Source organism: Saimiri boliviensis, chromosome 17 (assembly GCF_048565385.1).
Source record: "Saimiri boliviensis isolate mSaiBol1 chromosome 17, mSaiBol1.pri, whole genome shotgun sequence".
Classification (NCBI taxonomy): domain Eukaryota; kingdom Metazoa; phylum Chordata; class Mammalia; order Primates; family Cebidae; genus Saimiri; species Saimiri boliviensis.
The window spans coordinates 64543967-64568210 of record NC_133465.1 but is presented as its reverse complement, the minus strand read 5'-3'; the positions used below and the strand labels follow the sequence as shown (position 1 = coordinate 64568210).

Genomic DNA, 24244 nt, shown 5'->3' with positions numbered 1-24244 from the left:
AGCTCCTTACTACCTGTGTGGCCTTGGGCAAGCAGCTGCTTTAAACCTCATTTTCCCCAAGTGTAAAATGGGGATAAAACAATAGCTCAGAGGTAGATATTAGAGATATCATCATCGTTGCCTTGTTTTAATTCCCCCCCTCCCCAAGATGGAGCCTTGCTCTGTTGCCCAGGCTGGAGTGCAGGGGCACCATCTTAGTTCACCATAACCTCCGCCCTCCCGGTCTAAACAATTCTCCTACCTCAGCCTCTGGAGTAGCTGGGATTACAGGCACGTGCCACCATGCCCAACTAATTTTTATATTTTTAGTAGAGACAGGGATTCACCATGTTGGCCAGGCTGGTCTCGAACTTCTGAGCTCGTGATCCGCCCACCTCAGCCTCCCAAAGTGCTGGGATTACAGGAGTGAGTTGCTGCTCCCAGCCTTGTTTTGATTATTAATCTGCCTCTATTATAGGCTTACTTTGCTGTACCCTGGCTGCTGTCCTTCTCCCTAGCTCCTCACCCATAAGGAGCAGGCTGTACGACTTATGTCGCCTGCGCCGGTCCCTGACACAGAGTTGGCAAATGCCAGACCCTCAGCACCTTTGTTGAAATGGATGAATCTCAAAGGATTCTCTGGGAAGGCAGGTGGCCAGAGAACGGTGGGGACCTCGAGGGACTTCCCGCTCTCATTGAGGCTAGGAGCTGGTTTCCTGGAGCAGGGAAACTGAGCACCGGCTCCCTCTCTCATAACCCAGGGCCGATTCTAGAGCTTGTGGTCGGAATAACTGCAGGACTGTCTGAACACGTGTGTTTGACAGGTCAGAAAAAGAAGGATCTAAGAGAGTGGATGCTCAGAAAACATGAATGGGAAAGATAGACTGGAAAGGAGGAAAGCGGGGTGTAGAGGGCCGGCTGAGACGTGGGCTCAGGGCCCGAACGGGGATGAAGGGTGAGGACAGGAGAGGGGAACCAGCTGAGAGGAGGGTTCTGGCGACTTCGTGGCTGCGGGGGAGATGGAAGCGGCGGGGACAAAACTCCGACGGAGAAGGAAGAGCGCCGAGGCTCGGGGTGGGAGCTGAGTGCACCCGGCGTGCGGCGCCGGGGTCGTAGCCGCGAACTCCGGGGGTCGTGGGTGGCCGGCGCGGCAGGTGCAGGGGGCGGAGCCATGCGGGGGCGGGGCCTGTCGAGGCGGGGCCGTGAGGGGCGGGGCCAACGCGGGCCGGGGGCGGGGCGCGCCGCTAGTCTCCAGCTAGAGCCGCGGGGGCCGCGGAGCTGGAGCGGGAGCTGAAGCCGGAGCCCAGGCTGGAGTCGGGGCGGGGGCCGGGCCGGAACGGGCTCCAGCGACATGGGGTCGACCGACTCGAAGCTGAACTTCCGGAAGGCGGTGATCCAGCTCACTACCAAGACGCAGGTGCGCCACGGGGCCCCCGCCTCCTCATCCACCTGCCGGGCTGGGGGCTGGGCAGGGCCGGGGGTGCGCGAACTTGGCTCGCCGGGAGATGGGGAGCACGGGCGGGCCCCGAGCAGGACGCCAAGGCCAGCGCCAGAGCGGGACCCCGCGGCCTGTACCTCGAAGCTCCATCCCCTGGCCCTAATCCCCCACCCCCAGCCTCCTCTCCTGGAAACACCCCTCTCCCCGAAGCCGCTGCTGCCTCCTTAGGCTGACGTGTGCCTACTTCCCGAGCCGGCGACACAGCTGTCCGCCCCCTGTCCCACCGCCCCCCACCCCCGCGTCCCTAGCTTAGCATCTCCAGCCTCCCGCTGCCCCTACCCACCTATCCACCGTCCGCTCCCCTCGCTGCCCCTCATTGCCCGCGGGTCCCGGACACAGTCCTGGTTGACTCAACGCAAACAAAGCCTGGCTGGCGCCCGCCCGGGTCAGGAAAACAGCTGGTGCGCCGCGGCAGCGGCCTTGCTGGGCCCTGGTCGATGCCCGCGGGCAGGGAAGGCCTAGGTCTTCCTGGGAACACGCAAAGAGTGGCGGGCAGCGAGGCAGCCTTGCAAGGGGGACCTGCCTCCCAGCTGGGGCTCTCTCCACCGGTCTCCGCCGAGGCCCTGCCGTGGAAAGGCTGTGTTGGCCTGTGTCCTCTGTTCTCTGGCTCAGGGATGAGGACCCTGAGGATGGTCCTGAGTCAGCTGGTGAGGAGCCTAGGGACCCTTCAGCCTAGTCCATGCTCATAACTCTCCTGTGAGTCCACAAGTGGCCCCATGGCCACCTCCTTGTCCCCAACACATACTGGATGGCCCCAGCAAGGCTGCTTCTCTGCCCACCCCTTCTCTCCTGGCTTTTTGAAGCAGGCCCACTGGCCACAGAGATGCTCAGCCCTGACTCTCCAGGTCCCCTGTTTTCACAGGACTCAGGACCTGCTGCCATCTGGGACCTTTCTTTTTCCTGGCCCCCACCCGACTGCTCTCCATGGCTCTCTCTTGCTGCGGGCGGATAGAGTAGAATGGAGGAAGCCAACTCCCACAGCCAGCTGGTCGCAGCTTCATGGGCCAGCCCTTGCTCCCTCACTCCTTTCCCCAGCCTGGAAAGGTCAGGTGCACTGCACATGCTCATGGCCTCTGGAGAGTCCAATCCCGGCTGAAAGGCGCTTGACAGAAACCAGACCACACTTTTCTCCACTCCCGATGGCTACTGGGTCGTTCTGGAGCTTGGCTTTCTTGGGATGGGGTTTTTGTTTGTGGGTGGCAGGGAAGGTGGCAAGTGGGCTGGCCCCTCAGTGTAGGGCTGCAGGGAGAGGAGGGGGGCGGCAGGGAGGAAGGCAGGCTCCCGTGTTTACCGACCTGGGGAGAAATGCCTAGTTGAAGGTTTGCCCTGTGGGCTCAGCAGCTGGGGTCCTTTGCTGGGCCAGTGGGGCCAGCTCAGCAGGGTCCCCAAGGATCTGGAGTGACCTAGATTCCTACCTGCTCAGGCCTTTTCCCTGATCTACTATGTCCCTCTGTCTTTCCCCGGCTACAGCCCAATGACGGGCCGCTTGAGATGGTGCTGTTCTGTTTCCCAGCTGAGGACAGTGAGTAGGCTTCGAATAGAGCCTGGATAGGCTGGAGACCAGACCAGCTTTCTGGAGAGCATTAACTGGGTCCTGTAGGTTGTTGGGGGTGGAAGGGGGGTGCCTGGGCTGCCTGGAGTGAGAGGCCCTCAGCAGCTAAAGCCTTGGACTCTGTAATTGGCCTGGCTTGAGTGGCTTGGGTGTGAGGACCAGAACCCAGATGATCATCACTGATCTTACCACTTGGCGTCCTCAAGGAAATTCAGTCCAGTTATCCATAGGGTGATATGTGGTTCCAGGCTCTTAGAGGGTGTGGCTTGAGCAGCAGACAGGCAGACCCAGCACCTTTTCCCGTGGCCTGGGCCTGTGTCACTGCTGCGCCTCCTTCCTCGCCTTCCTGCCCTGCATCCTGTTTTCTTCCTGCCCCACGGTCTAACCCTGGGCCAGGCTTGACCCTGGTCCTGAGAGCCAGCAGCTTTAGCTGTGTTTTCTGGCCCTTCCTCAGAGTAGGTGGGGCCCTGGAGGAGACATTCCCAGACCTGGAACCCTCTCCCGGATCCCACCTGTTTGGAATTCTCTGCTGCAGGCCAGATGAGACCTGGCGGGTGCATGTTTACACACGTGTACATGTATGTTTATAGGAATACATGGTGACACTGTCTTCTAGAGCAGGCTTAGGGGGCTCAAGTATATTGGGGGACCTTCCTTCTGCACACCCTGAGAATCAAAAGATACAGCTGGTCCCCCAGGTCTGAGTGGGGGTCTGATCTGAGCAGGGGCCTGGAAAAGCTGGGTTAAGAAAATCTGATTTTGGCCAGGTGTGGTGGCTCATGGCTGTAATCCCAGCACTTTGGGAGGCAGAGGCAGGAGGATCACTTGAGCCCAGGAGTTTAAGACCAGCCTGGGCAACATAGCAAGACCCTATTTCTTAAAAAAAAAAAAAAAAAAAAAATTAGCTGGGCCTGGTGAGGTATGCCTGTTGTACCAGCAACACAGGAGGCTGAGGTGGGAGGACTGCTTGAGCCCAGGAGTTTGAGGTTACAGTGAGCTATGATTACACAACTTCACTCCAGTCTGGGCAACCGAGCATAAATAACCCTGACTCAAAAACAAACAAAAGAAAAAGAATAAAGGAAGAAGAATACCTGGTTTCCTAGTAGGGCAGCTCAGTTTCTGTGGCCCTAGCAGCAGGGGCCTGCCCATGTCCAGCAAAAACGCTTTCTTCAAAGATCAGATATAAGCTTCCTTGGGTTGGGTGGAGGGCAGCTGGGGTCATTGAGGCAGGTGCTGAGCCACGTGTCTCCCATTAGAAGCCTAAGGGGCCTCAGTGACCCTGACTAACGCCTGTAGCATTGGCTTGGTCTGGGCAAGTGGACACCAAATCCGAATGTCCAGGCCACAGTGGGACCAGGAGAGAAGGCCCAAGCTCAGGAAAGAGGGAGGCAAAGCCCTGTTTCTCAAGTTCAAGGCTGGGGTCTGTCATGGCTGGGATCTTGCCTCTGCTTCCAGAATAGGCTGTGCTGAGGTCTCCTGAGTCTCTCTCTTCATTTTGGATTTGGCCCCCCTGGTGACACGGCCTGATGAACTAGGTCAGAGGTCATGTCCACTTGTGCTTAGCGGAGTCTCTCCCCTCTGAAGAGGGTAGCAGCTACCTGGGAGGTGGGGAAAGTGTCAGGGATGGTTGGCAGCTTCCCAGAGGCGCTCCCAGATGGCTCTGTGGGTTTCCTGGGATGTTCTTCCTCACCCCACCCTGGCCCCAGGCCACCCAGACTGTGGTACCATGCCTCTGCACTCGAGGGAGTGCCAGATGGCTATCCTGGCTGAGGGCAGGAGGGCCAGCACACCCCAGCCCCAGGGCCCTCCTTTGGCCTTTGTTCTGCTCCCCCAGGGAAGAACTTGCTCTACCAGTTCTGGGACTGAGAGTCACAGCCACATGGTACCCTGCAGCTTCCTGGGGTGCCATGGAGGTGTTTGCTCTGGGAGTGGGCTGCGGTATGCCTGGACCTTGGTGAGGCATGCCACCCCAGCTCTGAGTTTGGAGAGCCCCACTGGTGCTCAGCCCTGCTCTGTGGCCAGGCTGAAGGGGTCCCCAGGACTGAGCGCAGCTTCAATGGAACAAATATTGGGCTTCACCTGCAAGGTCAGGGACTGACAGGGCTTTGTAAAGGCACCTGCACCCAGACTGTGGAGGCTGGAACTATATGGGGGCAGTGGGGCGGAGGGGGAATGGAGATTCCCAGCTGGGAGCAAGCAAGTCTGGGGCTCTGGGAGGCTTCTTAGAATAAGTAGCTTCAGAGAACAGAAATATTCTTATTAATTATTTAGAGACAGGGTCTCATTCTGTCACACAGGCTGGAGTACAGTGACACAATCACAGCTCACTGCAGCCTTGAACTCCTGGGCTCAGGCAATCTTCCCTCCTCGGCCTCCCAAGTAGCTGAGCTGATAGGTGTATGCCACCATGCCCAGCCAATTTTTTTTTTTTTTTTTTTTTTTTTTTTTTTTTTTGAGACGGAGTTTCACTCTTGTTACCCAGGCTGGAGTGCAATAGCGCGATCTCGGCTCACCGCAACCTCCGCCTCCTGGGTTCAGGCAATTCTCCTGCCTCAGCCTCCTGAGTAGCTGGGATTACAGGCACGTGCCACCATGCCCAGCTAATTTTTTGTATTTTTTTAGTAGAGACGGGGTTTCACCATGTTGACCAGGATGGTCTCGATCTCTTGACCTCGTGATCCACCCGCCTCGGCCTCCCAAAGTGCTGGGATTACAGGCTTGAGCCACCGTGCCCGGCAGCTAATTTTTTTTTATTTTTGTAGAGATGGTATTTTGCCATGTTGTTCAGGCTGGTCTCAAACTCCTGGGCTCGAGCAGTCCACCTGCCTCAGCCTCCCAAAGTGTTGGGACTATAGGTGTGAGCCACTGTTCCCAGCCATTATTATTATTTGGAGATGGAGTCTTGCTCTGTCGCCCAGTCACAGTCTCAACTCACTGCACCCTCTGCTTCCTGTGTTCAAACGATTCTTCTGCCTCTACCTCCCGAGTAGCTGAACAGGCGTCCGCCACCATGCCCAGCTAATTTTTTTGTATTTTAGTAGTGACAGGGTTACACCATGTTGCCCAGGCTGGTCTCAAACTCCTGACCTCGTGATCCGCACACCTTGGCCTCCCAAAGTGTTGGGATTCCAGGTGTGAGCCATTGTGCCCGGCCTATTATTATTATTATTATTTTGAGATGGAGTCTTGCTTTGTCATCCAGGCTGGAGTGCAGTAGCATAATCTCAGCCCACTGCAACTTCTGCCTCTGGGTTCAAGTGACTCTTTTGCCTCAGTCTCCCGAGTAGCTGAGACTAAAGGCATGTGCCACCATGCCTGGCTAATTTTTGTATTTTTAGTACAGACGGGGTTTTATCATGTTGGCCAGGCTGGTCTCGAACTCCTGACCTCGTGATCTGCCAGCCTCTGCTTCCGAAAGTGCTGGGGTTACAGGCGTGAGCCACTCTGCCCAGCCATTATTGTTTTTTGAGACAGAGCCTTGCTCTGTTTTCCAGGCTAGAGTGCAGTGGTGCTATCACACCTCACTGCAGCCTTGACCTTCTGGGCTCAAGGGATTCTCCCACCTCAGCCTCCTGAGTAGTTGGGACTATAGGCCACCTGGAGAATTTGTTTTTATTTTTTGTAGAGACACGGTCTCTACAAAAGTCATGCTGCCCAGGCTGGTCTTAACTCCTGGGCTCAAGCAATTCTTCCATCTCAGGCTCCCAAAGTGCTGGGATTACAGACATGAGAGCCACCACACCTACCCCAGAATTATTTTTAAACAAGATATATGTTTTTTTCTGATGATAAGAGTAACGTGTATGAAGTGCAGACTTGTGATAGCGGGGCCCTCGGGTTTTCTTGGCTCTAGGATTTCAGAGAAGGTAAAAAGCTGTGTTGGAGAGAGCAGGGAAGGTGTCTTCAGGAAGTGATGTTCAGAAGGAGCCTTAAGGGATGGGGCTGAGGAGGTTCGCCTGCCATGGGCACTCCGGTCCCTTAACAGATGAACATTCAAAAGGAAAAAAATAGTAACATGTGCTCCTACAGAAAAATATAAAACCACTCCGAGAGAGTTGCTATTAGCATTCTGATTCATTTTCTTCTAGTCTTTTATTCATGTATAATTTAACACAAAATTGCGAGCATCCTAGGGGAAGTTTTTTTTTTTTTTTTTTTTTTGAGACGGAGTTTCGCTCTTGTTACCCAGGCTGGAGTGCAATGGCACGATCTCGGCTCACCACAACCTCCGCCTCCTGGGTTCAGGCAATTCTCCTGCCTCAGCCTCCTGAGTAGCTGGGATTACAGGCACGTGCCACCATGCCCAGCTAGTTTTTTGCACTTTTAGTAGAGACGGGGTTTCACCATGTTGACCAGGATGGTCTCGATCTCTTGACCTCGTGATCCACCCGCCTCGGCCTCCCAAAGTGCTGGGATTACAGGCTTGAGCCACCGCGCCCGGCCGGGGAAGTTTTATATCTTGTCTTTTTTTTGAGATGGGGTTTTGCTCTTGTTGCCCAAGCTGGAGTGCAGTGGCACGATCTCGGCTCACTGCAACCTGCAACCTCCGCCTCCCAGGTTCCAGTGATTCTCCTGCCTCAGCCTCCTGAGTAGCTGTGATTACAGGTGTCCACCACCACATCTGGCTAATTTTTTGTATTTTTAGTGGAGACAGGGTTTCACCATGTTGGCCAGGCTGGTCTTGAACTCCTGACTTCAGGTGATCAACCTGCCTCGGCCTCCCAAAGTGCTGGGATTACAGGCATGAGCCACCGCGCCCGGCCGGGCATGTGTGTTTTTGAGGCCTGTTGCCCTCATGGCAATGGATTTTGGAATGCGTTGTCATAGGGGAAGAGGGGAAGAGAGAACAGCTCTGGTGAAGGTAAAGGGTTGAGTCCTGGGGTAGTAAATGCAGGTGTGTGTGTATGACATACAGGTGTGTATCATGTGTGTCTGCGTGTATGTGTGTAAGGCATGTTTCTGTGAGATCTTGGCTGAGTGCCGGGCTGAGGTTTGGACTTGTTCCAGCAGGCGGTGGGGATCCCCTGCAGGGCTCTGGGTGAGGAAGCAGTTCCTGTGGTGCTGGGTGTGGTGCATGGGCTGCTGGCAGCGTTGAGCCAGGTTGAAGGAGGTGGATTTGAAGGCGGGAGGCCTGGCGAGGGTGGCCTGGGCTGCAGCGCTGGAGGTGGGCGTGCAGAGGAGCGAGTTGGGGTGAGAACGCAGAGGTGAATTCAGCAGATGTGACAGCTGTTTTGGGTGTGCTGAGAGAGGGCGGAGGCCGGAGGCCTGTGGCAGGCAGCTTGGGTGACTGGAAACAGGGTGCAAATCCCCTGTGTCTTCTTTCCATGGGGAGAGGGCATGGTCTTCACCTGGATCCCCCGGCATTTGACCTAATGACGTGGCCTGGGGCCATGACCAGGTGGGGAGGTCAGCCTGCCTTGCCAGGGGAGGATGGTGACTTAACCAGCATCACACAGCCCCTCAAGGGTGGCGCTGGGCTTTGGATGACTCTGTGCCTAGCTGTCCTCTGACCATGTACACCCGGTGTCTCCAGCCTGACAGTGCTGGCCAGGGCCTGTGGTGGCTGACGGATGTCCCCCACCCATGTGGGAGGGCTCTGGGACCCCAGCTGGAATGAGGTAGGGGGACTCTAGCTTCCCTCTTGGGGTCTCTCCTGGCCACAGTTCGGGCAAACTGTGGGCCCTCTGGCTAGGAGTCGTGTAACTCTGGACCCTTGGTTCCCGCATAGCCCGTGGAAGCCACCGATGATGCCTTTTGGGACCAGTTCTGGGCAGACACAGCCACCTCGGTGCAGGACGTGTTTGCGCTGGTGCCGGCAGCGGAGATCCGGGCCGTGCGGGAAGAGTCGCCCTCTAACTTGGCCACCCTGTGCTACAAGGTGAGGGCCGCCCAGACCCTTGCTGCCGCTCTTCCACCCTCCCCGCCCACGGCGGGAGAAGCCTGGCATCCAGGCCTTCCCACCCCCTGGTCCAGGCAGTCCTGCGGCTTCGCCCAGCTCTCCTGCTTCTCTCTCCGTGGTTCTCCTCTCTGTGGGAGGGACCATGGCAGCCGCGTTTATGGAGGCTTCTCCAGGCCACATCTGAACTGAGCACCTTCGGAAGATCAGCTCATTCAGCTCCTTCTGTGGGGTGGGTACTGTTAGTGTCGCCAGTTTACAGATAGGGAAACTGAGGCTGGGACAGATTCACTTAGCAAGGCCTCAGCCATCCAGTGGTGGGCTGGGTTCTGCCTGTCCCGATGCTCTCAGCTGCTCTGGCCTGTGTCCCAGGCCCCCCGGGGTGGTAAATGCAGGTGTGTGTGGATGACATACAGTGCCACCCCAACTGCAGAGCCACCTGCCAGGCAGCCCCACTGTCTCTCCTCTGCGGCCTGGGTGCCCACCCTGACTCCAAGTGCCAGGGTCCCCTCCCCGCCTTCTAGCCTGCCTTCTGCTCCTGCCTGCCCCCACAGGCCGTGGAGAAGCTGGTGCAGGGAGCGGAGAGCGGCTGCCATTCGGAGAAGGAGAAGCAGATCGTCCTGAACTGCAGCCGGCTGCTCACCCGGGTGCTGCCCTACATCTTCGAGGATCCCGACTGGAGGGGCTTCTTCTGGTCCACAGTGCCCGGGGCAGGGCGAGGAGGGGTCTGTGGGCCTGGCCAGGGCTGGGTGGGAGGCAGAGTCAGCGTCACAGGGAGAGTGCCCTTCGGAGCCGGGCCACACTCCTCCAAGCCTCTCTGGGATTTGGGAGGCGCAGGGGTGGGGCTAGTGGGTACTGCTGAGGGATGGTGTTCGATGCCACCTCCTGGGGCCTTCAGTTCTTCTCCCATAGGGGTCCCTGCCCCAACAGTCGGGAGGAAGTAGGCTGTAGAGAGAAGCTGAGAGCCAAGGGTCGCTGGGCAGAGGCAGGGGCAGAGTAGCTGGGCCCTCTGAGAGCCAGAGAGGGACCGTACTGTCCTTTCTACCCCACACCATCTGCCCACCTGCCCACCTGCCCTGGGTTTATCTCCAGGTGAGGTGCTGAGGGGTACAACATAGTGATTCCTAGCAGGGCTGAGACTGCTGAGGTTGGGGTCACTGCCCCGCCCCCTCCAGTCAGTAGGGGAGATTCCCTTGCTGCCCCTGGCCCAGCTCCCTACTCTGCCCTGCTTCTGTCTTGGGAGGTTTGGGGCAACCAGGAGTCCACTTCCTCTCCCTTCATTCCTCTGCCCATGGGTGCCTGCCTGGGCTCAGTCCTGTCCTCCACCAGCCCCCAAGCCCTGGGCCACCTCTCCCTGGCCAGCTCTCACTGAGGCAGCCTGTGGGTGCTGTGTCCTCAGCAGGGAGAAGACGATGACGAGAATGCCAGGCCCCTGGCCGAGTCCCTGCTCCTGGCCATTGCTGACCTGCTGTTCTGCCCAGACTTCACGGTCCAGAGCCACCGGAGGAGCACTGTGGTGAGGGTCCCCCGCTTCCACCCCCAGGCCGGGACAGGCTCTGGTCCTGGCTTGGGGCCAGGCCAGTTGGAGTTCCTTTGGGTGGGATGCACTGGGGGCTGGAGGGCTCCAGAAGAGCTGAGCTGCCTGGCACATGTAGGCCTGGGTTGAGGGTGGTGGCTGGTACAGCTGGAGGGAAGCCAGCTGGGGCTGGCCCTGCCGGGCACCTTCGGATAGCTGGGTACAGACACCCATTGTCTTTGCCTGCCCAGGGTGTGTGGGGGTTCGGGGCTGAGACGCAGGAGGCCTGGCCCTCTCACTTCCTGTGGTGGCATGGACTCCACCTTCAGTGTTCTCTCCGCCCCCACCGAGGGCACCGATTCCCTGCCTGCCCCTCCCTCGCTCCCTGTCCCAAACTGGACTGAGCAAGTGAAAAAACCAGTGTGAGATGGAAGAAAAATGAGCTTTCAACAGGCCTGAGAATATTCGCTCCTGCCCCGTGCACTAGGGCTGGGGCATTTTGGGGACCTGTCTTTAGGAGAATTGGGGGTTTCTGCCCACGGGATTGTGTAAGGCTCGAGGTGGCCGGGTTCTGACCCAGGCTGCTCACCTCTCACCCCCTAACCTGGCCTTTCTTGGCCCGGTCCCCAGGACTCGGCGGAGGACGTCCACTCCCTGGACAGCTGCGAATACATCTGGGAGGCTGGTGTGGGCTTCGCTCACTCCCCTCAGCCCAACTACATCCACGACATGAACCGGTCAGCTTTGCCCAGACCCAGAGCCCTTGGTGCAGCTGGACCCCAGGCGGGGCCCCCCAGCACAGCTGAGAGAGCCCATGGGGTCTCCCCAGGAGACCGTCCGCACCTGTAATCCGCCCTTGGGCTTACAGGGGTCGACGGGGATCACTTCCTTCCATGGACCTGGGCGGGGTGGCTGTGCTGGGTGGGCAGCATCTCCAAGAGAGGGCTGGGATCCTAAGGTGCCCTCCCCCTCCCTGCCCTCCCAAGGATGGAGCTGCTGAAACTGCTGCTGACATGCTTCTCCGAGGCCATGTACCTGCCCCCAGCTCCGGAGAGCGGCAGCACCAACCCATGGGTTCAGTTCTTTTGTTCCACGGAGAACAGGTGAGGGCTCCTGGCCTTTCGGCTCTCTCCTCTTACTCCTGTCAACCCAGAGCTGAGCCCACTCGCCGCCTGGGTCTCGTTTAAGGGGATGTGCTGCCCCCTGGTGGTGATGAACTGTAATGTACCAGCCACACCTTAACACCAGCCCTGTCAGTCTCTCCTTGGAGTCCCCGACAGGACAGAATCTGGGGGCCCCTCAGTGATCCGTGCCTGGGTCCTCCATCAAGAGCTGCCTGTCCAGCAAAATAGTTTGCAAACCACAAGTGCAATCTGAAAATTTAAAAACGTTAAAAGGTAAAATTGGGCCGGGTGCGGAGGCTCACACCTGTAATCCCAGCACTTTGGGAGGTGCACAGATCACCTGAGGTCGGGAGTTTTGAGACCAGCTTGGCCAACATAGTGAAACCCCATCTCTACTAAAAATACGAAGATTAGCGGGGCCTGGTGGTAATCCCAGCCACTTGGGAGAATGAGGCACGAGAATCACTTGAACCTGGGAGGCGGAGGTTGCAGTGAGCCGAGATCGCACCGCTGCACTCCAGCCTGAGCGACAAGAGGGAAACTCCATCTCAAAAAAAAAAAAAAATTAAATTAAGTAATAATACATGTCATATAACCCGATCTACCTCAAACTTTAGCATTTAACATGCAATCAGCATCTAACATTATTGAGCTGTTTTACATCCCCCTTTTCACACTAGGCTTTGGAAATCCCGTGTGTATTTTGCACTTACAGCAGGTCTCGGTTCCGATCAGCCACATTCCAAGGGCTCCATGTGGCTTGAGGCTGCCATGCCGGACCCTGCAGTTCAGGCTGTGTGTTTGACAAATACCCCGAAGGGCAGGGAGGCCCCGCCCACGCGGGGCACTCATGGACTGTGGGGCACACATGAGCACAGGGGGTGTCACCCATGCCATGTGGTGGGGTTATTTGAGCAGGTAGCTCCCCCGCAGGAGCTGTGTTGGCCGTACAGGGTCAGTGCCCAGCAGGTGGCGGTCGACCTCTGCCTTCCAGACTCTGGTCCCTACACGACACGCCTCATTCTTCAGGTTTCCTAGCCTTCTGCTCAACCTTCCACCCTACTGCAGAAGAGAAGGGAGCCAGGCGACCCCTCCACCAGCCACTCTGGCCAGAGTTTTCTTTCTCACCAGCCTTATCAGGCAAACTGCCACCCTTTGTCCCTCACTTAACCTCTCTGGGTCTCAGCTTCCTCATCTGTAAGATGAGCAGCTTGAACCGTGACATCTCTTGAGTCTGAGTCGGGTCATTCTGCGGCCTGGGAGCTGGTTGGCTGAGCCTGGGCTCTGCTCCCCGAGGGGAAGCTGCCTTCTCCATGGGCCTCCAATCTCATCTCTGAGGCCCCGATGGAGGGTATCTGCCCCTTAAGACCCTAATGTATCTTAATCATGGTTCTGCACCTCCCCCACCCACTCTTCCCAAGCCACTCCCTGGCCTGGCGCTAAAATGCTTGTTGAATGAGGCCGACCCTCTGGGTGTGTGGCCAGAGGGGTGTGGCCAGGGGGCTGGGCCCGGAGAGCCTCTGCATCCTCGCCCCTCTCCCTACAGACATGCCCTGCCCCTCTTCACCTCCCTCCTCAACACCGTGTGTGCCTATGACCCTGTGGGCTACGGGATCCCCTACAATCACCTGCTCTTCTCTGACTACCGGGAACCCCTGGTGGAGGAGGCCGCCCAGGTGCTCATTGTCACCTTGGACCACGACAGCGCCAGCAGTGCCAGCCCCACTGTGGACGGCACCACCACGGGCACCGCCATGGATGATGCCGATGTAAGCGTGGGAGTGTGGAGGCGCCAGCTGGTCCTGCTGGGGCGAGGGTTGCGGGAAGACGCTGGCTCACCAGGGCCTTCTCTTGGTAGCCTCCAGGCCCCGAGAACCTGTTTGTGAACTACCTGTCCCGCATCCACCGAGAGGAGGCAAGTCCAGTCCCCACAGTGGCTTTGCAGGGGTTGGGGGAGGCAAGTGAGACAGGGATATGGGGGATCCTGACCCCTCCATGAAGGAACCATGCTCTCTGTGGACTGGGGCAACCCCAAGTGAAATAGTGGCAGGACTGTGAGAGTTTCAAGGTGCAGGAAGGGTGGATGGCCTCACCTGGGTAGAGGCAACTGGGAAGGCTTCTAGGAGGAGGTGGCTGATGTCATTTCAGTGCTGGTGGGGAGTGAGGAAAATGACAGTGGACAAGGACTTCAGGTCAGGCAGTCCCAGTTCATGTGTCTTGTGACCTTGGTGGGAAGGTGCTTGAACTCCCAGAGTTCTAACTTCCGTAGCTAAAAAACAGACCCCTCCCTGCCTTCTCATCCTGTGAGCATAAAGTAGAGCACAGCCTAGCTGGTGACAATCTCAGTATATGACAGCTCTTCAGAACAGTGGAATGCTCCTCCAGTGTGATGGGGGGGTGGGAGGAATATTTTGGGGAGGGGTAGAAATATGGAACCTGTCAACCATGAGCCCAAGGTGGGCTGGGATGAGGTTCAGGGTGTGTGTATGTCGGGGCGGGGGAGGGTCACTGGGAGCAGCAGACTTGCTCCAGGGGTGGACAGGGAGTCTGCGGTCTGGTGGAGGGGCCAGGGCCGTCCACACCTGTGAGGGATTCGGCTTCCTGCGGCGTCACCCCAGGACAGCTATGGATGATAGCATCTGGCTCTGGGGGAAGGAAGGGGCATTTGTGGGGGGCCTGGGTTGGGAAGCTGGAGCTGCAGGGATCTGGGCTGGAGGCCCCCTGCTCTGCCCTCGCCCCAGGACTTCCAGTTCATCCTCAAGGGCATAGCCCGGCTGCTGTCCAACCCCCTGCTCCAGACCTACCTGCCCAACTCCACCAAGAAGATCCAGTTCCACCAGGAGCTGCTAGTTCTCTTCTGGAAGCTCTGCGACTTCAACAAGGTGGGCCAGTTTCGAGGGCTTTGCAGGGAGATGGGAAGCCTCGGCCCCAGTAGCCAGGGGCCCGGGACAGTGTCAGACTGAGGGGGTTGGGGCGAACTGCCCCTCCCTCCAACTCTGCCCACTTCGTTACCTCCCCGCACCCCCAGAAATTCCTCTTCTTCGTGCTGAAGAGCAGTGACGTCCTAGACATCCTTGTCCCCATCCTCTTCTTCCTCAACGACGCCCGGGCCGATCAGTGTAAGACCAGGGTGCGGTGGGATGTTGGGGGGTTTCCTGGCAGCCAGGTGAAGGGCCGACCATCTGCCCTGCCTCCTAGGAGCTTGGGCAGGGCGTCCTGACCTCCCAGGAGGGAGGCCCCAAAACATCCCCGCCTGGGCCCCTCCCTCCTCCTCCCACCCAAGAGACCTGTCCCCTGCCACCTGCCACAGCTCGGGTGGGCCTGATGCACATTGGCGTCTTCATCCTGCTGCTTCTGAGTGGGGAGCGGAACTTCGGGGTGCGGCTGAACAAGCCCTACTCGGTGCGCGTGCCCATGGACATCCCCGTCTTCACGGGGACCCACGCTGACCTGCTCATTGTGGTGAGGGGGCTCGTGCAGCCAGGCCGGGAGGTGCAGGGGCGGCGTCCTCTTGGTTGAGTCTGGAGGCAGCGGGGACCCCACAGTGCCCCTGTCCCTCCTGGCACAGGTGTTCCACAAGATCATCACCAGCGGCCACCAGCGACTGCAGCCCCTCTTCGACTGCCTGCTCACCATCGTGGTCAACGGTAGGGACCCAGAGCCCGCCCTCCCCGCGCTCACCACCAGGTGGTGCTAGGCCATAGGCCAACCTGCTGTCCGCTCCTGGGTTCAAGCCCCTCCAGCCCACAGAAGGAATGCAAGCTTGTGTACCGTTCATAGTAGCCACGTTGAAAAAAAAAAAAAGGGTGACAACAATTTTATAATATGTTTTATCTAGTCCACTATATCCCAAATACCATCATCTCAACATGTAGCCAATATAAAAATTACTAATGAGATATGGAATATTCCCTCTCACACTCAGTCTTGTCACCCAGGCTGGAGTGCAGTGGCACCACCTCAGCTCACTGCAACCTCCACCTCCCGGGTTCAAGCGATTCTCCTACCTTGGCCTCCTGACTAGCTGGGATTACAGGCGTGCACCAGCACACCAGGCTGATTTTTGTATCTTTAGTAGAGACAGGGTTTTGCCATGTTGGCCAGGCTGGTCTCGAACTCCTTAGATTTTCTTTCTTTCTTTCTTTTTTTTTTTTTTTTTGTTGTTGTTGTTGAGACAGAGTTTCGCTCTTGTTACCCAGGCTGGAGTGCAATGGCGCGATCTCGGCTCACCGCAACCTCCGCCTCCTGGGTTCAGGCAATTCTCCTGCCTCAGCCTCCTGAGTAGCTGGGATTACAGGCACACGCCACCATGCCCAGCTAATTTTTTGTATTTTTAGTAGAGACGGGGTTTCACTATGTTGACCAGGACGGTCTTGATCTCTTGACCTCGTGATCCACCCGCCTCGGCCTCCCAAAGCGCTGGGATTACAGGCTTGAGCCACCTCGTCCGGCCCCTTTCTTTTTTTTTTTTTTTTGAAACGAAGTCTTGCTCTGTTGCCTAGGCTGGAGTGCAATGGACAATGTCTGCTCACTGCAACTTCCGCCTCCCAGGCTCAAGCAGTTCTCCTGCTTCAGCCTCCCCAGTAGCTGGGGTTACAGATGCCCATCACCATGCCCAGCTAATTCGAACTCCTGACCTCAGATGATCTGCCCACCTTGGCTTCCCAAAATGCTGGAATTACAGGCGTGAGCCACTGTGTCTGTTTTTTTTTTTCCCCCGTTTACATTTAATGTTAATATTATGTGTGTGTGTGTGTGTGTGTGTGTGTGTGTGTGTGTGTGTGTTTAATTTTAATAATTTCTTTCACATCTGAAGGAGTTTATTCCTGTTTATCGGATCCACTGGTATTCTGATAACATTTTTACTTTATTTATTTATCTTATTTTTTATTTTTGAGACAGAGTCTTACTCTGTTGCCCAGGCTGCAGTGCAGTGGCAAAATCGTCATTCAGTGCAAGCTCTGCCTCCTGGGTTCAAGTGATTCTTATGCCTCAGTCTCCCTAGTAGCTGGGATCACAGGCATGTGCCACCACACGTGGCTATTTTTTTCTTTTGTATTTTTACTAGAGACAGAGTTTTGCCATGTTGGCCAGGCTGGTCTTGAACTCCTGGCTTCAAGCAATCTGCCTGCCTTGGCCTCCCAAAACGCCGGGGTTACAGGTATGAGCCACTGCACCCAGCCATATTTCATTTTATTTCTAATTATAGTGACAGGGTCTCACTATGTTTCCCAGGCTGGTCTCAGACTTCTGAGCTCAAATCATCCTTCTGCGTCTGCTTCCCAAAGTACTAGGATTACTTAGGTGTGAGCCACTGTGCCTGGCCTCTTCTGTTTCATATATGTAGCACACATGTTAGGACTAGCTGTGTTTGAAGCACGAAGTGGCCACATGTGGCTGGTATCCACCGTATTGAGCAGTGCAGATTTGGACAATTGGTGTCACACAGTATGGGGATGTAGAAACCCCACCCTTTCTGCCTTTGCCCTCCCCCTCCAGGCCCCCCAGAAGGACTGCACACAGCTGCTGGGGAGAGGAAATGGGAGGGGCCAGGCTTCTTGGGGTTCAGGACCTAGCAAGGCAGGTGGCTATGGGCTAGGGCAAAATGCCTTCAATGTGAACATCTTTTGGACAGGGTGGTCACAGCTAGGGGTGGCTGGCCTGTCTGTGGTCTGGTTTAGACTGCAGGGTGGGTAGTGTGTGGTGGTAGAGGCCTCTAGCTGGGTTGTAAGCTCTGGGTCCAGAACTGTCCCTTCCCCTCCTGGTTCAGTCTCTGGCTCCATCTCACAAATCTTTATTTTATTTTATTTATTTATTTTTTTGAGATGGAGTCTCGCTCTGATGCCCAGGCTGGAGTGCAATGGCATGATCTTGGCTTACTGCAACCTCTACCTCCCGGGTTCAAGTGATTCTCCTGCCTCAGCCTCTTAAGTAGCTAGAATTACAGGCGCCTACCCCCATGCCTGGCTAATTTTTTTTTTTTTATTTTTTTTTTATTTTTTATTTTTTATTTTTAGTAGAGATAGGGTTTCACCATGTTGGTCAGGCTGGTCTCAAACTCCTGACCTGTGATCTGCCCACCTCGGCCTCCCACTGTGCCTGGCCCCATCTCACAAATCTTAACTGAGCTGGTTCCGAGGATGCATTTGTGAACAAGACAACCCTGGTCCCTGGCATGCGGAGCCCTCAGCCTAGTGAGGGAAAATGACACAAGGAAGTGCGCAGATCAGCAGGGAACCTCAGGCTGGGCGTGCCCCAGAATACGTCTCTAGTGACATGGCAGCTTGACCTTCTAGAAAGATTTAAAGTCCTGAGTTTGTATCCCTGCCCGATCATTTCATTACTGGGGAACTCGGGCCAAGTTTATAACCTTCTCGGAGCCTCAGTTTCCCTATCCATAAAACGGGGATGATCTTGTCTGTGCCCTGCCTCCATCTTGGCATGGGGGTGGGGGGCTGGCACAGGTGGGATTCGTATGGCTTTGTAAGCAGGACAGCTGTCTTCAGGGTCGAGGGGTGAGGGTGGGGCCTCACTGCCTCCCAGGACTCCGCATGGAGTATGGCCGGTGTAGACTCGGCCTCTTGGGCCTTGGTCTTCCTGGCTTTGCAGGGAGTAGGGAGGGCCTGGCAGCAGGAGGATGCTGTGTCACTCGGGCCCAGGATGTGCAGGGATGGCTGGGTGGGGGCCCCAGGAGTGAGGCGGCCCCTCCCCTACAGTGTCCCCCTACCTCAAGAGCCTGTCCATGGTGACTGCCAACAAGTTGCTGCACCTGCTGGAAGCCTTCTCCACCGCCTGGTTCCTCTTCTCTGCTGCCCAGAACCACCACCTGGTCTTCTTCCTCCTGGAGGTCTTCAACAACATCATCCAGTACCAGTTTGATGGTGAGGCACCAGCCCAAGACCCTGGCCGTCAGGGTGGCCAGTGGAGCTCCTTCCTACCTAAGGAGGGCATAGCCCAGGAGCTGGCCTCTAGGAGGTGCTGGGCGCGGTGGCCTTCTGCCTTGATTTTTTCATTCAGGGTACATTTATTGAACACCGGCAGTGTACCTGGGCGCGGGGGGATACAGTAGGGAACAAAGCTTTGTTTTTTTGCCCTGTGGAGCTCAGAGCTGGGGATGGAGGCAGGCAGGGAGGCTTCAAACAGATGATTACCTTCTAACAGGGCATCTGACTTGTGTGTGTGTCTGAGGGTGTCTCGCTCTGTCACCCAGGCTGGAGTGTAGTGTCGTGATCTTGGCTTACTGCAACCTCCATCTCCCGGGCTCAAGCGATTCTCTTGCCTCAGTCCCCCAAGTAGCTGGGATTACAGGTGCCCCCCACCACACCTGGCTACGTTTTTGTATTTTTTTTTTTTTTTTTTTTTTTTTTTGAGACGGAGTTTCGCTCTTGTTACCCAGGCTGGAGTGCAATGGCGCGATCTCGGCTCACCGCAACCTCCGCCTCCTGGGCTCAGGCAATTCTCCAGCCTCAGCCTCCCGAGTAGCTGGGATTACAGGCACGCGCCACCATGCCCAGCTAATTTTTTGTATTTTTAGTAGAGACGGGGTTTCACCATGTTGACCAGGATGGTCTCGATCTCTTGACCTCGTGATCCACCCGCCTCGGCCTCCCAAAGTGCTGGGATTACAGGCTTGAGCCACCGCGCCCGGCCCTCGTTTTTGTATTTTTAGTAGAGACAAGCAATCTGCCTGCCTCGGCCTCCCAAAGCGCTGGGGTTACAGGCATGAGCTGCTGGGCTGGACCTTTCCCTTTGTGGGATTTCACCAAGTTGGCCAGTCTGGGTCTCAAACTCCCGACCTCAAATGATCCACCCGCCTTGGCCTCCCAAAGTGCTGGGATTATAGGTGTGAGCCGCCACGCCTGGCCTGAAATGGGATAAAAGGGAAGTGCAGAGTAGTGAGACCCTGATGGGTGTCTCAGCAGCTGTCTGCCCCCATGTCACAGACACCCGGCTGCTGGCTGTCACTTCAAGCCTTGCCACTTGCTGGCCCTGTGACCCGGGCACGTCATCTGACCTCTCCGAGCCTCAGTTCCCTCATATGTAAGGTGCTCGTAACAATGGTTCTAAGAGTCGCTGTCTCAGAGGGTGTTGGGAAGATTGAACAAAATAACCCAAGAAGGCACCCAGCACAGCACCTGGCAACTGAAAAACCGTCCATTTTTATTATTGCTATTTCCAAAGTCAGTCAAATTTGCAGTGATCTCTGAGGGAGAACTAGGGGCAAGGTGGGGCAGGAGACCGCACGTGCAAAGGCCCTGGGGTGGGATGGGGAGCTGAAAGTGGAGGCGTATGGCATGAGGCAGGACCAGAGGCAGGCACTGAGAGCCAGCAGAGGTCTGCGGTGGGGATGGATGGCAGGCACACAGCACGTCATCCTCAGAGACTCCTCCTGGCACCTTACTTGGGGAGAGGGTCAGAATATTTAATGGCTGGCCTGGTGTGGACACTGCCGTGCTGGGACCTGCGCTCTTTGCCAGGCGTTAGCCCCTTAGTGCTGGGTTGTGGGGGCATCTTGGGCACTGGGGAGGGGTGTTGTGGGGTGCTCAGGCCTGACTTCCTGGGATAGCCATAGTGGGCACACACAGCCAGTGCCAGCCTTGACCCAGCACCCTCTCTTGGGCTCCCTGTACCGTCCCCAACCCCTTTGGCAGACGCTCTCCTGCCCTCCAAACTCTCCCTTTGAGGAAGCTCACCCCGATTGGATGGGTGAGCAGGAGGGGCCCCCCTGAGGCAAGACATGCTCCCTGCCCACAGGCAACTCCAACCTGGTCTACGCCATCATCCGCAAGCGCAGCGTCTTCCACCAGCTGGCCAACCTGCCCACGGACCCGCCCGCCATCCACAAGGCCCTGCAGCGGCGCCGGCGGACACCTGAGCCCCTGTCCCGCACTGGCTCGCAGGAGGGCACCTCCATGGAGGGCTCCCGCCCCGCTGCTCCTGCAGAGCCCGGCACCCTCAAGACCAGCCTGGTGGCCACTCCAGGTCTGGTGCGAGTGGGTGGTAGAAGAGCGTGGATACCAGTGTGGCCGGGGGAGGGACATGAGGATGTGACCTCAGGGTATCACCCCCATCTCTGGCAAAGAGCGTGGCTTGCATTGGAAAGCTGAGGGGATGGGGCTGGGCAACAGGGGTGAGGAGGGTACTGGGTGGGCTTAGCATGGGTAGCTTGGTGTTGGGGGCAGAGCCTCAGGGCAAGTGTAGACTGTGGAGGGGTGGGCACAGGAGAGGGCGTTGGAGTGATCAGACACTGCGGAAGTGATCAGAGTCAGCGGGACTTCCGGAGGGAAGCAGGAGTAAAATACAAACACAAATAAAAAATAAAGTGGGTGGAAGAAGGGCTAGAAGGGGGTCCTCACTCCCACCTGTGCCCTGCCCAGGCATTGACAAGCTGACTGAGAAGTCCCAGGTATCAGAGGATGGCACCTTGCGGTCCCTGGAGCCTGAGCCCCAGCAGAGCTCGGAGGACGGCAGCCCGGCCAAGGGGGTGGGTGACAGGGACTCTTGGAGCTGGGTGAGGCTGCCCTTCCCTTCCTCCCTGGCTTCTGCAGTGGGGGATGGGCTGGGGCACTCTGGGGTCACCTGCAGGAGAGGGGCAAGCGCCTAGTGCCCAGGGCATCAGGATCAGTGCTGCTGACTCCCTTGCGGGTGGGGGCCTTTCCTAGACCCCTCCCTTGTTTACTGGTCCCAGCAAAGCCCTTGGCCTTCAGACTTCTCATCCCTCGGCCTTATCTGAGCTGGCCTTTACCCAGACTGCCCTGTCAGCCACTGGCCCTAAACCTGTCACTAGGTTGGGCTGGGCCTGGGGCCTGGGGCAAAGTCTGCTGGGCTGGGCCTTCCCCTTTGTGGGATTTCCAGCTGCCAGTGGAGAAAGCTCATGGCCCCCCACCCTTCACCCACCCCCTCCATACCTCACCCCTGTTTCTTTCTGGGGACCAGGAGCCCAGCCAGGCATGGAGGGAGCAGCGGCGACCGTCTAGCTCATCAGCCAGTGGGCAGTGGAGCCCAACGCCGGAGTGGGTGAGGGACCCCATGCCAGGCGAGCGGGGGCTGGGGTGTGGGCAGATGGCACTGGGGTGGGAGCTGGCTTGGGGCTCCCTGGCCCAGGGGAGCTCAGTGAAGACCCAGTGAAGATGGCAATGTGTCCAAATCAAAGGACCCTGGCATAGGAGCCTGCCTCCGGGTCAGTCCTTCCACTGGGTGACAATCCCACGTGTTTGGCCTCTCTCTGGCTCAGTTGCTTCCTCTGTCTACATGATCGCCAGAGTCCCTAGCAGGATTAAGCTCAGGTGTCCCCACAGTGCTCTCTTCCTTAATAAATCACCCTTTCCCACTTCCTTCCCTGAATCTCATCCCCACCCGCTGTGTCTCCTGAGATCACGCTGACTGCACTGGAGCAGGGATCATTGCCGTCCCTGCCTGCCCATGATGTTGTGAGGGCTAAAGGCGACAGTCTCTTGAGAGGCACGTGGCACAGCGCTGGCTTAATGCGGGGCCATGGTGCTTGCCATTAATAACAATGAACTGTTCCCCGGTCGTGCTTGGTACATTTATTGAGCACCTGCAGTGTATCTGGGTGCAGGGAATACAGTGGGGAACAAAGCTTTGCGTCTTGCCCTGTGGAGCCCACAGCTGGTGATGGGGGCAGGGAGGGAGGATTCAAACAGACGAGTCCCCTCTAACAGGGCATCTGACTTTTCCTGGGTGTGTGAGGCTCTGTGGGTCAGGCTTGCCTTGCAGCTTCCAGGGGCTGTTTTCCCAGCCCTGGGAACCGGTCCCCTCCCCAGGTCCTCTCCTGGAAGTCGAAGCTGCCGCTGCAGACCATCATGAGGCTTCTGCAGGTGCTGGTTCCGCAGGTGGAGAAGATCTGTATCGACAAGTGAGTTGGGTGCCTGCAGGCCGGAGCTGGGGCAGGTGGGCTCTGGGCGGGGCAAAGCTAGGCTTAGGTGGGCATGTGATGGAAAACATGGGTCTTGGGGGTCCAGGGTGAGCCCCTGCTCCCCTAGACTGTGTGAGTGTGCTGGAGACACCCTCTCTCCTTAGGGGCCTGACGGATGAGTCTGAGATCCTTCGGTTCCTGCAACATGGCACCCTGGTGGGGCTGCTGCCCGTGCCCCACCCCATCCTCATCCGCAAGTACCAGGCCAACTCGGGCACTGCCATGTGGTTCCGAACCTACATGTGGGGCGTCATCTATCTGAGGTGGGCCCCGGGGGTGGGGTGGTGTCCGCCTGAGAACCTGTCCAGCAGGTCTCAGCAGGGACCTCCGCTCTGGGCCCCACCACCCCTGGTGGACTTCATGTTGAGACAGTCAACTAAGGCCGCCTTGCCTGCTTGAGGGTGGGCACCCACTGCCCAGGGTGGGCATCGGGATGGAAAGGGCTGGCTTGGCCATTCCTGCCACCCAGCTCCTCCTGGTGCCTTGTCTGCAAGGTGTCCCGGCACCCAGGTAACCCCCCATTTCCTCCACAGGAATGTGGACCCCCCTGTCTGGTACGACACTGATGTGAAGCTGTTTGAGATACAGCGGGTGTGAGGATGGAGCCGGCGAGGCACTCCGTCCAGGGGAGGGCAGGGCCCTGGTCCCTAAGGCTTCCCCCACCCACCATTCTGAGCTTTAAATGACCACGATCAGGGCCTGGGACAGAGAGAGTGGCCGAGTCCTGAGTGTCGGGACCCAGAGACCCCTGTCACCAGGACAATGTGGACCAGCTCTGATCCCCTCAACCCCCAAGCTGGACTCACAGGAGCCCCATCCCTGGGGCTATGCCCCCACCAGAGACCACGCTCCCAACACTCGGACTCCTTTTTTTTTAAATAAAGACGGGGTTTCACCATATTGGTCAGGCTGGTCTTGAACTCCCGACCTCAGGTGATCTGCCCGCCTTGGCCTCCAAAGTGCTTGGATTACAGGCGTGAGCCACCACACCTGGCGCGGACTCCCTCTTCAAGAACTGGCTCAGTGCTGTCCCTCAGTGCCCACCCACTCCTGTGCTGCCCAGCCCCAGAGGCAGAAGCCGCTGGGTCACTGTGCCCTAAGGGTTTGACCAACGAACCTCGGGCTGTCCCTTGAGGTGCCTGGGCAGGGTGAGGGGTGCTTGAGCTGGCTGTTCCAGGCTCCAGGGGAAAAAGATGTGGCCAGGCTGCTCCTTGAGGAGGCTGGGAGCTGGCTGACTGCAAAAGCCAGCCTGGGGCACCTCCAGTATCCTTGGGGTGTGGTGTTGGGTGGTGAGGGGCTTCTGCTGTATTCCTTTGGATTCCTCTTACCCAGTAATAGAAGGCAGGGAAGAGAATTGGGGGGCCGTTGTTTAGTCCTCCCTGCTCTGTCCACTGTGGATGGGGCGATGCCACCCCTCATCCCACACCCTGGCTCAGGCCTCTGGGTCCTGGCCCCCAACCCCTGTATCAGAACAATCTTTGCTCTGTACAATCGGCCTCTTTACAATAAAACTTCCCACTCCACACTCTGACTCTGTGGTTGAGGCACAAGGCCAGGCATGGCTCTTGTCTTCAGGGGAGGTGGGGGACTCTGCACCCCAGCGGGCCCCCAGAGCATGACTGGGAACCAGCATTTGTCATTTTCTTGGGTGAGAAAGCAGGATTAGACCCTGTCACCTAGGGTTTGGGCCCCTGGGCTGTTGCCACCCAGAGAAAGAGCCCACAGGAGAGGCCACGGGGC

General features: G+C 57.4%; 1 protein-coding gene across 4 annotated transcripts; it reads left to right on the top strand.

The window, feature by feature from the left end:
• The first annotated feature begins 1204 nt into the window (after nt 1-1204).
• Nucleotides 1205-24029, top strand: HID1 (HID1 domain containing). Of its 4 annotated transcripts, none has more exons than XM_039476472.2 (19): nt 1205-1396; nt 8761-8910; nt 9483-9575; nt 10331-10444; nt 11075-11181; nt 11431-11547; nt 13115-13337; nt 13427-13483; nt 14310-14450; nt 14597-14687; nt 14879-15030; nt 15137-15215; nt 18285-18449; nt 20323-20550; nt 20946-21052; nt 21505-21585; nt 22353-22444; nt 22609-22767; nt 23038-24029. In XM_039476472.2, exons 1-19 carry the CDS (start codon nt 1331-1333, stop codon nt 23099-23101), a joined length of 2286 nt encoding a protein of 761 aa, XP_039332406.1. In that variant the 5' UTR covers nt 1205-1330; the 3' UTR covers nt 23102-24029. The 4 variants fall into 4 exon arrangements, with proteins under 4 accessions (XP_039332406.1, XP_039332404.1, XP_039332405.1 ...); XM_039476470.2 differs by having other exon boundaries at nt 9483-9653; XM_039476471.2 differs by having other exon boundaries at nt 1206-1396; nt 10328-10444.
• Nucleotides 24030-24244: the final 215 nt, after the last annotated feature.